The following is a 15,900-nucleotide window of genomic DNA, read 5'->3' on the forward strand; positions in this document are numbered from 1 at the left end:
GATTTCTCCCCAATGAAGAGAGGCAACACAAAGTTGGTGAAGAACCTTTATATTTATTCGAAACAAATTATTATAAGTATAATTGCATTACAGTCTCATTTCATCCTTTGTCCCCACAAGATTGTTAGCTTATGTCCTTGAGACATTCCTGTTACCACAACACTGCCTTGCTTGCTACCTGCAGCTTGAAATTTCAGCCCCCACAGAGGGCCGGTGTGAAGGACAGACCATTTCTGCATGGAACACTGTTCACCGAGTCTGCAATGACGCCACAGGGGAGTTGGCACCTCTTCTCCAACCTTGAATAGGATCAGGTCCATAATTTGCCTAGAAGTTCATGCGTGCCAGTTATAGTCCACCTGGTCAGCGGTGCCCAATGTACATAGGTGAACCCATTGTAATAGGGAGAGGCTGTGGTACTCTTTGTGTCCCTAGACTTTGCACGATTTGCTTAGAAAGCCATTTCCTGGATTGACCGCACTTTAACCACCAACATTTCTCCACTTCTGACCTCACATCTGCACCAGCTAAACTAAATGGAAATGCCCTCTGATCAGATAGTTTTAATCTAATTTTGCTGAAGGATACCTCATAGTCCTTTGAGCGATTAGACCCTTGCACTACTATATTTGCACTCCCAAACTCTCAAGCTAATGTGGATTGGCTCAGATGTGGCGGGAATGCCGTCACACTACATTGAATACTCAACACCACACCCATGGGAGCACAGCGACAGATTTCTTATATGACCAGTGAACAGAGTGACATACAGCGAATCCTGCTTGAAATGTTGCTACAGCCAGCCCTCCACTAGAGCCTCGCCTTTGCCCAGTAGTACCAATGACTAACTCTTTCCTATCGGAGACAATATCCCATTCGACTCCTGAGGATATCTCTCTATCTTCTAATCTCTCAGCCAAAGGGCTCGCCTCCTAAGAATCATCCAGAAAACATACAGGACCCTGCAACAGTGTCTACTTAGTAAACATTTAACACAGAAATACATGTAAAACAGATAATCGGCGATCTAATTTAAATAACTGGCAAATTGGACAGCAATTTTTGTTGGCAGTTAAGTGGTCAGCGAATTCAGTGCTATTTTGCAGATTGACAGAAAATATGTTTTTTAACCCCAGCAACACATTTAATTTAAAATAGAGCAGTGTTCTTATTAACATTTGGGGGGGGGAATTGAACTAAATACTAATAAAGAGTTCACCAAAATTAGAAAAGGCAGCTAATGCAACAATGAGTTCAAAGATGTATCTGCGGATGCATTTCTCCAAGATTCAAAAACAGACAATAAATATTTCCAAATTATTTTCAAATCAGGTGGTTTTCTTGAACCATTAGATACTTAAATACTAGAGTTTATCATTGGTTATGCTCCTGATGTTCTCCGACAGGTAGTTACATTACGTTTTTCATTACATTCTCATCAGCTAGACCAAGGGCCTAATTTAGACATTGGCGGACGTGTACCCTGTCACGTGACGGAGGTCATGTTTGCCTTATTACAAGTACCTACAGGTTATAATGCACATGACCTAAAGCAGACTGGATATCCATCATATGTGCGACGGATTAACTCATCCGCCAAACTAATTAAGGCTCTAAATTCTGTGCTTTGACTTTCAAATATGTGCATTGTTAGCTTTTGGAACAGTTTGAAAAATAAACATCATAGAATATTTACAAGATTGTGGTAGACAGATGAAATATTGGTGGGTATTAAGTGAACACAATTGAACTCAGACAAACCTACATTTATTTCAAACAGTTTTGATAACTAAAATGGATAGTCAGAAAAAAGAAAGTTAGAAGTAAATACTTTATACGCCCACTTTAATGAGTTATGGGATTACATCTGACACCTTTTATATCTAATTAGATGTTTGCTCATGGGTTCGCTTCTAAATGAAGCCACATTCCTTTATATGCTGTAATGAATCTGGATACAATTTCGAAAGTGAAAGAACAAGTATAGATAAACATGGTCATTACATTGCCCCTAAAATACAACATGAATATGAGTGGGTGTGCAAAGTAGCCAGACTTTTCAGTGTATGAAAGATTAAATGTCCATATCGCTTATAAGTAACACGTGTGCATAACTCTTTACACTCTGGGCATGGAAATACAAGGTGACAAAAGTGAGGCCCAGAGCATGCTATGCACACTGTGTGAGATCACTCACAAAACCAAGATTTCTAGGGAGAAATGCTACACACACAGTTACAGCACTCTGTATATTGAACCTTGCAAATATGATGTCACATATGCAGTGCCAATTATGACAGAGAATGGTATTGCTCTTGCACACTGCTCACTCTCCATGCTAAAAAGGTGTTTTGGAGGATGCATTTTCCGCTACTACTTAAACACAATTAAGAAGTGTCCCATTGTATTAAAAGATACCAGATTGCTATATCCTGACCATGATGGCTCTTTTAACAAGATGTACATTCTTGTGATGTGTCCAACTGCTTGCATTTCAGTATTGGCTAGTAACAGGGGATTCTTTGGTCTATCATCTAATGGTGGTTATTAAAGTGTGGCAACCCCCTCATTGGTGTTAGCAAATAGAGGTGATCAGCTTTTACAGCTAGATAACCGATGACAATGTGTTTCAACTGTTACATGGCCCACGATCTCATCCTACTCATTAATGAGCATACTACAGATTTTACAGGTTAAAGGTTGTAGTTTCAGTTTGTTTATTTATTGTTTTTACTTGCATTAGTGTTTCATACCACATTCCCGTTCTCTGTGTGTTCGGAAGATATTTAGTGTTTCATACCACATTCCCGTTCTCTATGTTTCGGCAAGATATTTAGTGTTTCATACCACATTCCCGTTCTCTATGTGTCGGCAAGATATTTAGTGTTTCATACCACATTCCCGTTCTCTACGTGTCGGCAAGATATTTTGTATTCTATTGTATTTCATAGAATTACAGCTTTGCCAAAAGCAGGATACGTTGTTGAGAAGTGCAGTGGCTTCTCCTGAATGCTGCATAATCATTTTACTGTCAATCAGGAGAGGTGCGGAATGAAGTACTCATTAGGGACAGAGACTTGTAAGAGCTTAGCCATAATTGTGTGTGTTTTCACAGTACTCCGGTCTGTGTGTCTTGTCTCTTGGAAAATATGATGACTATGTTTAGCAAAGCTCTTCTCACATTCATCTGGTTGCTCCCTGTTAGCTGTTCTGTGATCTTGGAGATGATTAGTGATCTGCACTAAAGTGTCTTCGCAGGCATTGCACTGGCCCTCACTTTTTGTCCAATGTGATTTCTGGCGCTCAGTTAAATAACCTTGTACACCATTGGTCTCTTTCTTAGGATGCTGATATTGTCCATTAGTCGTGGCTGCTGCCTCTGTGTGCATTCTCTGATGGCCAATAAGACGCCTCTTCTGGGTAAAGACTTTCTTACATTTAATGCAGTGATAGGACTTTGCTTTGAAACAAACATTTTCTGTGTGCACTGCCTGATGACTAATAAGATATTGCTTCCGAGTATAGCTTTTTCCACATGTAGTACAAACAAATGGTTTCTCTCCTGAATGCATCCTCTGGTGTCTTTTAAAGTTTCCCTTGTGAGTGAAGCTTTTGTCACACTCCGTACAATGAAATTCTATTTCTTGACATTTGCTTTTCAGGTGTATATTAAGTCGTCCCTTTGTATGAAATCGTTTCTCACAATTGTTACATTTCCACAGTCCCTCGACTGAATGCGTTTTCTGGTGATCAATAAGTTGGCTCCGTGTACGGAATCTTTTCTCACATTCAGTACATTGATGTAGTTTTTGAGTCTTATGTCTATGTATATGTCTCAAGAAACTTGCCTTGATACTGTAAGATTTATTGCATTCAGAACATGCATATTGCTCTGTAGTTGGATGTGTTCTCTGATCTATTGGAACTTTAGGATTACCTAGGCTGTGTTCACGTTCTATTGGTAAAGCCTGCTGAAAACTCAAACACACTGACTTACTAAAATCACTCTGGCCTGGAGAGGTCTTGTCTTCTTTAAGCTTTGTATTACTCTCTGACCACATTGTCCTTAGGCCACCAGTGTCCTTGTGTTGGAGACCATTAAATGTTACTGTTCCTGACGAAGCTCTAAATTTAGTGTCTTCTCTGTATATTTTTCAAAAGTTGAACCAATTTTCCAGACTCGCTGTTTCAGTACCTGCAAGATGAAAAGAAGAATTAAATCAAAAACATTTTGACCATACAGTGTATAAACTAATCAATTACTACATTGAAACGCTACTATCAACAAACATGGTATTAGCACAAATAGAAGTAATTAGAGCACTGTGTGGGCTACAAAGAAGTAGCTTTTGGAAGATTCATAGGGAATTCTGCTTATTTTAAGATGAATCAATTATTATGTAAAGTGTGTATGAGAGAAGGAGCACTACCGAGAATACCATGTGGACAAGGTAGCTTAGGTGGCATGATTAGTTTCTCAAAGGCAAACCTATGCTTAGCTATGCTGTAAGGTGCGAAAGAACACAATTATGTAAAGCCTTGTACATCGAGCAAAAAACATTTATAATAACCAAAAAGTATTGTTTTTAAGACAAAAAAAAACAACACTAAACACCCTGATCCTCTCCTCCAGCAGAGCACATTTGTCCCACATGCTTATACCTATAGGGTGGAAGCTCACACGTTTTAATATGAAATTGGTGCATTTTGATAGCACCACCCTTGCTCCATGGTGGACCAGATTGCTGGCTTTTGGGGTGCATCGATTACATCACTGTGTGTAGGGGACACTTTAGCCTAATTTGTAGTCTGTGTCCTCATAAAACAGTTTTCAAACCACTCGTGGCGCAAAAAAGTATTGAGGAACATTGGTGTGAGAAGTTGGACTGGCATATGATTTCCACTATTCTAGTGGGCACCTTACACCAGTCCAAACCACCCTTATTGATGGTAGGTTTAAAGTCAACATCATAGAAAGCTTTCCTAGTGGTAGCTGTGGTGAGCAGCCTTCAGGCTAAGACTTAGAGGGGAGTTAAGCAAGTTCTTTTACCAGTCTATAATCTCTTGAATTATCAAATGAAAGCACGCCCCACAAGGTATATATCAAATAAATATGTATTTATTCTTAACACAACCCCTCTGGTCTTTTTATGACGTCAGAGGTAAAAGTACAATACAAGGAACTTAATTAGCATAGATAAGTTGCACAGTATACGTTATGCCCTAGGGGCTTCACAAACCATATACTAAAATAGTGGTATAAGAACCACGAGGGTTAGAAAGCAGGCCTAGGGCCTGTAGAACCGCTGGGGCAACCAGGAACCACCCAAGGTACCGACACAGGAGGCCCACGGGGGACGCGTGCAGTGTCTAAACACAGCCGTGGATCACCATTGACTTTCAATGGAGAACAAACAAGTTATAATTTTAAAGATTAATGACACTTGGGGGTGAACTATGATGGAACCCTGTTAGACTTACACACTTCGAGAGTCAAGACCCACGGGAGCACCGGAGTACTCAAGTTACCGCACCCATGGAAGTCAGGTGCATAGGTGTCTTATGGTGTCGGGTTTCGTCGTCAATTCCAATGGAGAGCTGCAAAGAAGTGCTGCAGGCGATCAGAGGAAAAGTGTCCGGGTGGATCCAAGGGTGGATCGGAGATCTGAAGAATCTGAAAGCAGAGGGCACAGAGTCAGGGTCACTAGCCATTGGCGAAGATGGCGATAGGAAGATGCCAACCAATGTCGGGTGTTTTCAGGTGAAAGAGGTGAAGCTTGACTCTACAGCCACGAGGTCCAGGAGGCGTCGACGACAACCAGGAGCTGGATTTGAGCTGTCCCACGAAGGATCTCGAGTGCTCCAGCGTCAGAATCCGGATTAGACCCAACAGGCCTTGGCAAAAGCAATCCACGCAAGATGACAAGATTGGCTTCGGTTAAGACCAGCAAGGTCTGAGGGACACCTCCTTTGGAGAGCAGTGAGAGCACATCTGGGGCAACCAGGAAAGCTTAAGAAACAAAGGATTGTCCTTCGTGGGGGCTCACTAGCCAACAGACTAGGAACCACGAAGGGGCCTCGAGCAGAAATGCACAAAGCGGGCCCACGGAACACTTGTGGAGTGTAGGCCTCTGTGCTTCGGTGCAAAAGGTGCTCGGGGCAGGGGCTTCAAATACCCCAATGCACAACTTCGGGAAGAAGGTGCAGTTGCAAAAATGCAGAATGTCCAGGAGTTCCAGTCCCACGTCTCTCGTGTCAGGCTGTGGTCCTGATTAGCAGGGCCACAGCCAGATTAAAGTCGAAAAACCAGTGAAACACAGCAAAAAGGGGGGTAACCATAGGAAGCAGATCCTACTCTCCTACAATTGGCATTAGCGTATATACAGCTGTTTTATAGGGGGCATCCCTTCTAAAGCAGGAGGTACAAAATCCCTTGCATAATTACTTCACTAGCTGACTCTTTTGTAATGTACAAATATTTCCATGAGTACTCTGAAATAATCTCCAAAGTGAGATGTTTCACTAAAGATAGTCTATGCTCAAAGCACAGTACAAGATAAACTCTGTGGACAAATGGCAAGATGCCAGTAACTGGAAAATCCTCCAAAAGTGGATTCACTAATATACTGCAGAACCAAGGATATAATAAGAATGTTCACAACAAAGGTATTCAGCAGGAAAGTGGCAGGCCTTCAAATCAATCTAAACATAACTCCCCTTTTCAATAATCCAAAAGTACGCAATAAATATTACCACAACCACACATTACACCTGCTCAGTTCAATTAAACTTACTGTAGTTGCCCTCAGAACTTTCCAAACTTCTTCGCTGCCAAGGAATTTTCATTATTAATCATAAGCACTGAATTTGTCAAGCCCATGTGTGCAATTTTTTTCTTCTTTTTTAACAAATCAGAATATACATTTATTTACGAATTCCGTTCCTTCTCAATTAAAAAAGCGGCATTTGTGCTCACGGTTTCATTATTGTTACTTCATGCTCGCGTCTGGAACGTGTTTTGGACAATTTCCACGTCCTTGATCACACAGTGTTACAACGCCATTTCTGGGCTTACAATATCACATAATTTATAAAGTGTGAGAACATAATACACCGTGCAGGTATGTAGGCTTATAAACAGTGAAAAGGTATATAGATATATACACAATCATACAGATTTCTCTTCCTTTTGATTTATCCCAAATTGTCAACATATTTCATCTATTAAAACTGGGCTTTTATCTCTTGTATTCATACCTTAATTTACTAAACTACAACAGTCCAGCCTAAGCGGCCATAGTAGATTGTCAATCACAAACAGTATTTAAGCACAGTTCTTGCATTACCAATGGTAACTATACCGTGAAAATGATCTCATTTGAGCAACCTTCCTCCCTTCGTGGCTATCTTTATCATTTAAGACTTAGAAGCAAACCAATACTCTGCTTGTTCAAACTGAGAATTTAATGGTGACAACCAAACACAAATCATAAAACCATAATTAAATAACAAAGGAACAGATGGTTGTAATTCCATAATAATGTCCCCAGTATAAAGACCATTGGTAACACAAGACGGTTGAACTGGTGCTTGAACTCGGTTTGTGATTAATAATCTACTATGCCCATTTGGGCTGGAGTGTTGTAGTTTGGTAAAACAGTATCATGGAACATTAGCTATAAATATATAATAGATAAAATCCCAGTTTTAATAGATGAAAGATGGTGACAATTTGGAATAAATCAAAAGGCAGAGAAAATCAAGCATGTGTAAATTATGAATTGAAAACGCCTGCATGAAGTAGTATGTTCACTGTGATGAAGCAAGGATTCGCACATGAAGCGCCTTGCTTGTACTCATGAACCTCGAATAACGTTAATAAAGTAACCAACATGTTTGTTTTACTAATTTTGCATATTTTACATTAATATTGGGTGTCCGAGTCAAGCTTGCTTATGTGTTTACTAATCCTAATACGCTTGCATCTAAGATGGCGGCTGCTACGCGGGGGTTTCTATTGCGCATGCGTCTGTCATACTCACGTGATATGACGTATTCTTTGCTCTGGAGGGAAACTTTTAGATTCTGCGCACTAGTGTTAATATGGCTGCTCTATGTTCTCACATGCGAGAAGCTTTCCCTGCTGCTTTCGCCAAGCTGTTCGTTCTGCCTAATCCTAATGCTATCGTTAAAATTAAGATCATGGGTATAGAGTAGAAATACACGGTATACAGTGTATTAATTTATTCTGTGTTCTAATAATGTTTCTTTCTACTTTTCATATATCGTAATCTTTGGGCCTGGGGGACGTTGTTACTCCATTTTGAAAGTCCTTCTGCGCATGACAAGCTCCAGAGAAAAGCTGAAGTCATTTGTCATTGAAACCAAGCCAAAGACAGTCGCAGCCAAGATGTGCCTGGGAAACTGAACCCTCACCTTTCTAGAGGAAGTTAAACTGTACCCGTTATATTACAATGTATTCAATGTTAAATTCTCCATTGTTGGGTGGAATAAAGATTGCATGAGAATATAAATTAATGGGCAGGAACATAAAATTAATATTCAACACTGAAGTATCAAAATTTGGTGTGGTGTGACGACCTCTCCTCCTTTCTCCAATCGAAATTGGGGATCCTTACACTTGCAACATTGGGGGGTGGTACACTGACCTGGAAAATAGTATAACTAGCGTAGGTTTACCTAGAGAAATTGTCCGACTTGTCCGAATAGCTGACCTGTCACTGACCCAATGCACTCAATAGGTGACTAAGAGCAGTGGGCTGCAGAGCACTCCGTCAGAAGATTCGCTGACCCAATCAAGGTCCGGGAAGCTGAAGTGCTGACGGAGCACTTTGTCGGTGAAATCGATAACCCAATCGGGGTTCTGACTGTTAGCTGCAGAGAGGGAGTAGCGCAGGCATTGCAACTGAACTGCAGGTGCTGGTCTTAACCTTTGGTGGTCCGGTCTTGATCCAAATCTGGTTTATCCTGTCCTGATTCTGATCTGCACCAGCTGGCCTACTGGCAACTGCAACTTTCGGGGTTTCTGTCCTTAACTGACCCGTGGCCAGGGTTGGTCTTCACACCATTCTAGGTAAATATAAATCTGTGTGGGTATCGTCGTTATATTACTGTGTGTCCTTTTCTTTACCTTCCCTAAATTGATAAAAGCTTTGATTGCATATGTTCCCTTTTTTTACCCTTCCCTTTTAATGATCAAATCGTCATTTGATTTAATAGTGTGTTCCGTTTTTTACCTTCCCAATAGTTATATGCTCAAATTATTTTTCGTGATTGCATATTATGTTCCCTCTTCTTACCCATCCTTTGATAATTGCTTAAAGCTGTGTAATTTAACCTGTTTAATTTCTTTACCTACCCATAGACAAATGATGCAAGTCTGTTTGAATTTAAATAGCATGTTTCCTTTTCTTACCTTCCCTTTACATTGCTAAATGATTAGCATAATATATCTTTTGCATAGCTATACATTATTTCTGATTTTCGTTATTGAGAGTCTTATTGTGTTCAATCTGTGGATCATGACCATTGATGAAGTTTAGATAAAGAGTTTAAAACTTTCCCGAGTCTGTGGTTATTATATGAGTGCATATGTTATTTGCTACCTAATTTAAACTAACTCCCTGATCCAATAGGTTACCGGTACCAGTGACGAGGATTGGTAAGTCAAAGGTATAGGACCTAGTAGGTAAAATATTTGGTAGTTAGAGCATAGGTTACCTGATTTTAGAAATGTGTAATTGATTATGGGCCCAGGTGAGTATGGTAGATTTATAGTCGGGTGACCTGCGCACTCTATCAGTATATTTCTTTAGTAGCAGAGGAAAGGTTAGGGGTTAGTTAAAGATAGGTAGCTAGTTAGTTGGTTATAAATTGTATTATTATTGATCGATCAAATGAGATATTGTTTGAAATGTTTTGAAATTATATTGACTGTTGATATTCATGAATTTTATGTATCAACCAAAATCGTTCGTACCAGTTATATGTTTGTCTGGAATCTCCGGGGGCAGAATAGCGGGTGGTACATGGAAGCCACATAGCAGTGAGGTCACTTACTGGCAGGAAGTTAGTGCATGGTTAAGTAAAACCGGAAGCACTATTTAGGGTTTTCTGTATGAATAAATGATAGCAAAGAGTTTGCTAGCAAAACTATTAGTGTGATATCACCTAGAAAGGGTCACACGGAAGGAGTAGCAGGTTCGTCTGAGCTTGATTGATAGCAAAGGGGTTCGCTGGTGAAACTTTGGCCTTAGTATATATATCCCGGAGTGGATGAGCCCGAAGGAGTAGCAAGTTCTCTAATGCTTGTGTGAAGGGTAGGCAGAAGGGATCTACTCGTAGTACATGAAAAATAAACGGAAGGGATTTACTTGCAGTGAAAAATATCTTTCCTTTCTAGTCACTCGAGTACAGTGGCGAATGTTTTTACGTTGTTGATTAAAAAAGAATTGCACTTTAACATTAAAGAATTGAGATTTTGCATTACCTTGTAAAGGAGGGAGTCAGTTGCGGCGCTGCCCTGGCATTACTCAGAGCAGCGCTGGTATTGGTTGAGACAGCGGGTGTGTAGCTGAGATAGTATTGTAAAGGAAGGGTGAGCACAGGAGCGTGGGAACTCATCTAACAAGAAAAGCCGCGCAATCATTGGTTAAAATTATTTGAAACGACATTGTTGATTGGTTGAAGAAAATAAAAGACGTGCTAGTATTGGAAGTATTTTGTAAACAAATCTGAGAGTTATCGTACGATTTCAAAATTTTCTCGAAATATATGTGGTATTAAAATCTAGGGCATCCAGAAACTCGACCTGATAGAAGATACCTAGGGTTTGCTAGCGAGCAAATGCAAAGAGGCAGACCTTACAAAATGTAAGGAGGTGAAAGAAAAATGTCATTTGTAAACCGAGTTAAGAATTTCTTTAAAAAAGATAAACCAATTAAAACTAGAGAAGGAGTTATTATTCCACCACCAAATACGCCTGCATCATTTATGATCTTTGACAGGGGTTACCACACTTGTGTATGGTTAGAGAATTGGGTGGAATACACTAAAGATGACGGAATTTTGGTATTTCCCTTTGATGGCATGTTTAATGGCTCAATTTTGTTCAATTTAAGGACACGAATGAATGATTTGCATCCTAGACCTAGACTAACGCAATATGAGGCACTAGAAGAATGGGAGATTGAGGCTTTTGAGCGAGACAGACCTAGAACAGACGAAGGATTGAGTAAGTTCTATCCTAAATTCCCACGAGAAACCAGAGATAAACAAATGAAACAATGGAGACAGAACATGGTAGTGGAAGTATTATATCCTGTGTTAACGTTAGAAGAGTCCACTGGAAGTAAAAGGATGGAGAAAAAGCATTTAATGACTAGTGGTGATTCAGACGATGATTATATGGCGGATTTGTTAATGAAAAATCCACCACCTTATAATGAGGAACCGAGTACAGTAAATCCAAATGCCCCGTTTTTAAAACCACCTTTAATTCCGCAAGTGGTACATGAGACCTCAATCGAGAGGGTATAACAAGAAAGAGAAGCATTAAATAAACAGAGAAGTGAATTGATTCAGAAAATTTCTCAATTAAATACAAGTCCCGAAGCTCTGACAATTCCAGTAACTATTGGCCTAGTTGTTCCTTTGTATGGAGATAAGCAAGCTAGTCCAAAAGCTCCAGATATAACTACATCGGTAGTACAGCCAAGAAAAGAACCCTTGATAGTAGACGATCAGGCAGGTGAATGTGAGTCAGTAATCTCCTTAATGGATTTACCAGCAAGAGAACCAGAGAGTAGTTTGATTAGAAAAACCACTCCTTTAAATGTAAGAGAAGTACAGTTGGAGACATCCTCAGGCACTGTTTATGAATTACATGATATTTTAAGCCCAGTAATGGCGTTGCAACTCTATGCGTCAAGGCTGTGGAAACCAGCCGTAAAGCATAATAGAGACACAAGCACACAATGAACAGCCAGACATGCAAACCACAGAAGTCTTCAAGCTCATTAAGAAACCTTTATGGATGTGCATCCTGAATTAACCATCACCACTGAACACACTGGAATGCCATTTGCCACTGCCAGGCCAGTACAAAAGTCACCTTCCTTCTGATCTGTAGATCTCCTTCCACAACACCATCTAGCACCAAATGTCTTGAACCAGTCAGTGCCTCCACACAATAAGTTAACTATCACTCCATCAAAGCCATAGAATGAATATGCTAAACAAAGAAGAGAGAGAAGTGAACAAAGTAGGCTCGTTCGGCTCTACAAAATTCTATAAATAAACACTAAGAACGAGCTAATGGTAGTCTCAAACGACTAGCCTTTCATCAGTCACAAAAGTAGTTGCCCTTACAAAACAAATATGTATATTTAAAAGAATCCTCACCCACCAACCTAGTTGGTGGCATGCCTCATCAATGGGTTCCACCTAGGTGGCTAAGTGCCTCCTACGTGTGCTCTGGCACCTGACTACAGCGGAGTTGGATTTTTTGGGAGTGAATAGGTGAGTATAGTGAGCAGTAAGTGCGGACCTTAAAACTACCTACTGGATACTAAATAAAAATTGTGAGAGGCATTTTTATTAGAGAAGTCTTGGGGCAGTGTTAAAAACAATGATGGGTGTGAAGGAGGAGAAATTATCTCATACATCTCAAAGAAGTGCAATGGACTACATGTTTCAGGCAAATCATCCATTGTAAATTGGCTTTCTTCAGGACCAGTGGTCCCAGAGCAGATATCGTGTATGCACACACCCTAAAATGTGCAGAAATATCAAATGGTTCTGTAACTTATCCCCATATAGTAGAATTATATGAAAATGAAATCAAAGACAACACAAGACAAACATATGATCGTGACTTGTATTAGGCAGTTTAAGGTGGTTGCAGAGTTGGGTTTTCACTGATGGGATCTTTAGTTTGGTTAATAAAATGTCTTCAATTTTAACAACTGTTTTATTCTTTGAGATTTCTCTGGAGAATCTTCTCCTTTTCTGTAATTTTTCTATTAGATCTTAGTTATAAACACATATCCAGTCACATGTCAATTTTCACTTCTACTTCTGAAATTCAGTTTACCTAGTTTGTAGCATATTCAAACTGTTGCAGTCTACAATGTTTTGGGGTTAGAAAATTATGACTCACTACAAAAAGTGCCAGATTCCCTATTCAATCTTTAATTCTGTATTTTCATCAAGGAAAATATTTCTGTAGAGGCTAGATGTGATCATATTTCTTCAGGCCCTGTATAAGACATGTTGCAGTTTATGGGAGTGTTCCAGTGTGGAGTTTGAACAGTGAGGTAGCAGGGCGTAACCACCATCCAGATACAAGTGCTTGAAGAGCAGTTATGAAGTTTTTTTCTGGGAAAAACCGTTTCACTTTCTTTAGAAAAGAGAACTGGTACCAACCTGTGATTGTTCTTTGTGCTGTTATCAGTGAGCAGTGCTCCAAGCGGCTCCTTGCAGAGTTTGAAGATTATAGGGGATGGTGTGGAACCATAGGGGATTTGCAGAGGATATGGATTTTTGGGGTAGTGGAGGCACTCGTGAACAAACTGGTATTGCTTAAAGAGAGTAGAAGAACCAGTAAAGGGCATTAGCTGTAAATCAGCTGTCATGGCTTGGGTGGTGGGCTGTGTTGAAGTCAGCTGGCGAGAGTCCTCTTCATTTGTGCTCGAGAGGGCCTTCTCTGTGATGTTTACAGTAATGGACTCCGTGTTGCAGCGTGACCTGGAGCCAGAGTACTGCTCATGCCGGAGACGGTAAGCAGTGATGTGATCTGAGAGTGTAACATGGGTTGTTAAACAGTTGGTGAGTGATGGCTGGGAGCTGGTAAGCTCATAAAGATGAAGAGCATATATGTATGCTTCATAGTAATATATTTAGCTTTTTGGTAGTATAAGATATTATATTTTTTTTATCTCATATTACGCTGTTGATTCGCCTCATTTGCATGTTTGCTCCTTATTTCATAGGAACCAAATGTTTCTGACTGTTGTATTTTTATGTTATTTATTCTCAATAAAAACTATTTGACAAAAAAAAAAAAGAAGATGAAGAGCAGGTTTCTGTGGGAGTGGGGAGATCTGGCCTAGACATGTCGGTCTGTGCGGCTGCTGTGCATGTTTTCGGGGTTCGTGAGGTGGGGGGCTGGCTCTACCGTGTGTGATCGGTGGTCTGGGGTTGGAGGCCGCAGTGACGCTGTTAGTGATAAACTCTGTGAACCTTTCATAGGGTCGAGGCGCTCCCTCCCACCCCAGGCGCTCCGGCCCCGCGGCTCCTTCCTTCACAGGCCTGGGGGAGGCTTCTTCCTCCTGCTCCTCCTCAGTTGTTTCTGTCCCCGCTCTTTTCGCGCCTTCCACTGGTTCTCTCTCCATTGAGCTCCACAGATGTCACTGACTCTTGTCATCCTAACAGAGGGGCTCGGGTCGGCCGTGGACACGCCGGGCCCGGCCTCCGCCGGGCGGTGTGGAAACCCGCTCTGGAGCCGCCCGAGGCTGAGCGCGGACGGGGGCCGGCGCTTCGAGGGGCCCTGAGGCGCGCGGGGCATCGCCCCTCTGCTTCGACGAGCCCCTCGGAGCCGAGCTCGTGACAGGGAGGAGGCCCGGCCCAGGCAGCGGCCCCGAGGGTGGACCCAGGGAGCGCACGGGGGGGCACCGAGGCCGCAGCCGGGCCCCGCTCACGGCCGCCGCCGCGGAGGGACGCACCGCAGCGCCTCACGAACTACTACAGGGAGGAGGGGGCTCGGCCGGGAGGGAGGACACTTACCGTGCTGAGGCGGCCGCCGGGCAGCGAGGGCGCGGACACGCGGGCCTGCGGGGGAGGGCCTCCCTGCTCATGGCGACGCTTCAAGCGCACTGCGCATGCTCCGGTGGCCGATGCGACACACTGCGCATGCGCAGGAGGCCGATGCCACACACTGCGCATGCTCCGGAGGCAGAAGCGGAGAACGCGCATGCTCGAGAGCCCTGTAGTCACCTGCATGCTCCGGAGACAGTTGCAGCACAATGCGCATGCTCCAGAAACAGCTACCACTCACTGCGCATGCTCCGGAGGCAGAGAGTGAGAACCAGCATGCTCCGGAAGCAGGTGCGCGCCAATACGCATGCTCAGGAGACACGTATTCAACACGGCATGCTCCTGAGACTTCAGCCCACTGCGCATGCGCAATAGACAGGAGCGCACTGCGCATGCTCCGAACACGGTGACTAATCCCCATGCAGCGGAAACAGACCCTCCACACTGTAGCATGGGCATTCAACTTTATTCAATGTGTCTTTATATAGCGCAGACTTTACACAAAGATTTCAGAGCGCTTCAAACTGTGGTATCCTGCTCGACACGTTCTAATGTTCCACTGATGGTGTGACCCACACTATTCACCCGCCCAGGATTTGCGTGGCCCTGGGCTAAAAGGCAGCGTGCGAGGCCCCCTCTAATTTAGATAAGTGGCCCCCTGCAAGGAGATTCAGAGACACTGTGGGAGGCCCATTGTCCAGCATTTTTGCGCCCCCACAGTTTTAACTTTTACTCCACAAGCATTTCTCACACCTTCAGCCTGATAGGTGTGAGAATTGATTGTGGTCTAAAAGTTAAAACTGTGGGGGCGCCAAAATGCTGGACAATGGGCCCCCCACAGTGTCTGTGAATGGTCTCCTTGCAATTGAGGGAGCTTCTCCCTCCCCTATGCCACCAGACAGACACCATCCCTGAGAGGCCCAGGGAGGGGGCCCCCTCCAATGGACCTTAATTGCAAGGCGACACCTTTTTTTTAAATAGATCGCCAAGGAAACAACAGCACACATCAGTAGTGCGTGGCCCCATGCTGGTGGGCTGAGCGCGAGGCCCTGTGCAGCCGCCCAC

At 42.4% G+C, this 15,900-nt stretch overlaps 1 protein-coding gene across 1 annotated transcript; it reads right to left on the reverse strand.

The window, feature by feature from the left end:
- Positions 1 to 33: 33 nt before the first annotated feature.
- On the reverse strand, positions 34 to 14,943 carry LOC144822053 (uncharacterized). Its single transcript, XM_078679128.1, has 2 exons — positions 14,806 to 14,943; positions 34 to 4,195 (listed from the first exon to the last, which is right to left on the reverse strand). Exon 2 carries the CDS (start codon positions 4,059 to 4,061, stop codon positions 3,036 to 3,038), a length of 1,026 nt encoding a protein of 341 aa, XP_078535254.1. The 5' UTR covers positions 4,062 to 4,195; positions 14,806 to 14,943; the 3' UTR covers positions 34 to 3,035.
- Positions 14,944 to 15,900: the final 957 nt, after the last annotated feature.

Source organism: Lissotriton helveticus, chromosome 3_1, assembly GCF_964261635.1.
Source record: "Lissotriton helveticus chromosome 3_1, aLisHel1.1, whole genome shotgun sequence".
Taxonomy (NCBI): Eukaryota; Metazoa; Chordata; class Amphibia; order Caudata; family Salamandridae; genus Lissotriton; species Lissotriton helveticus.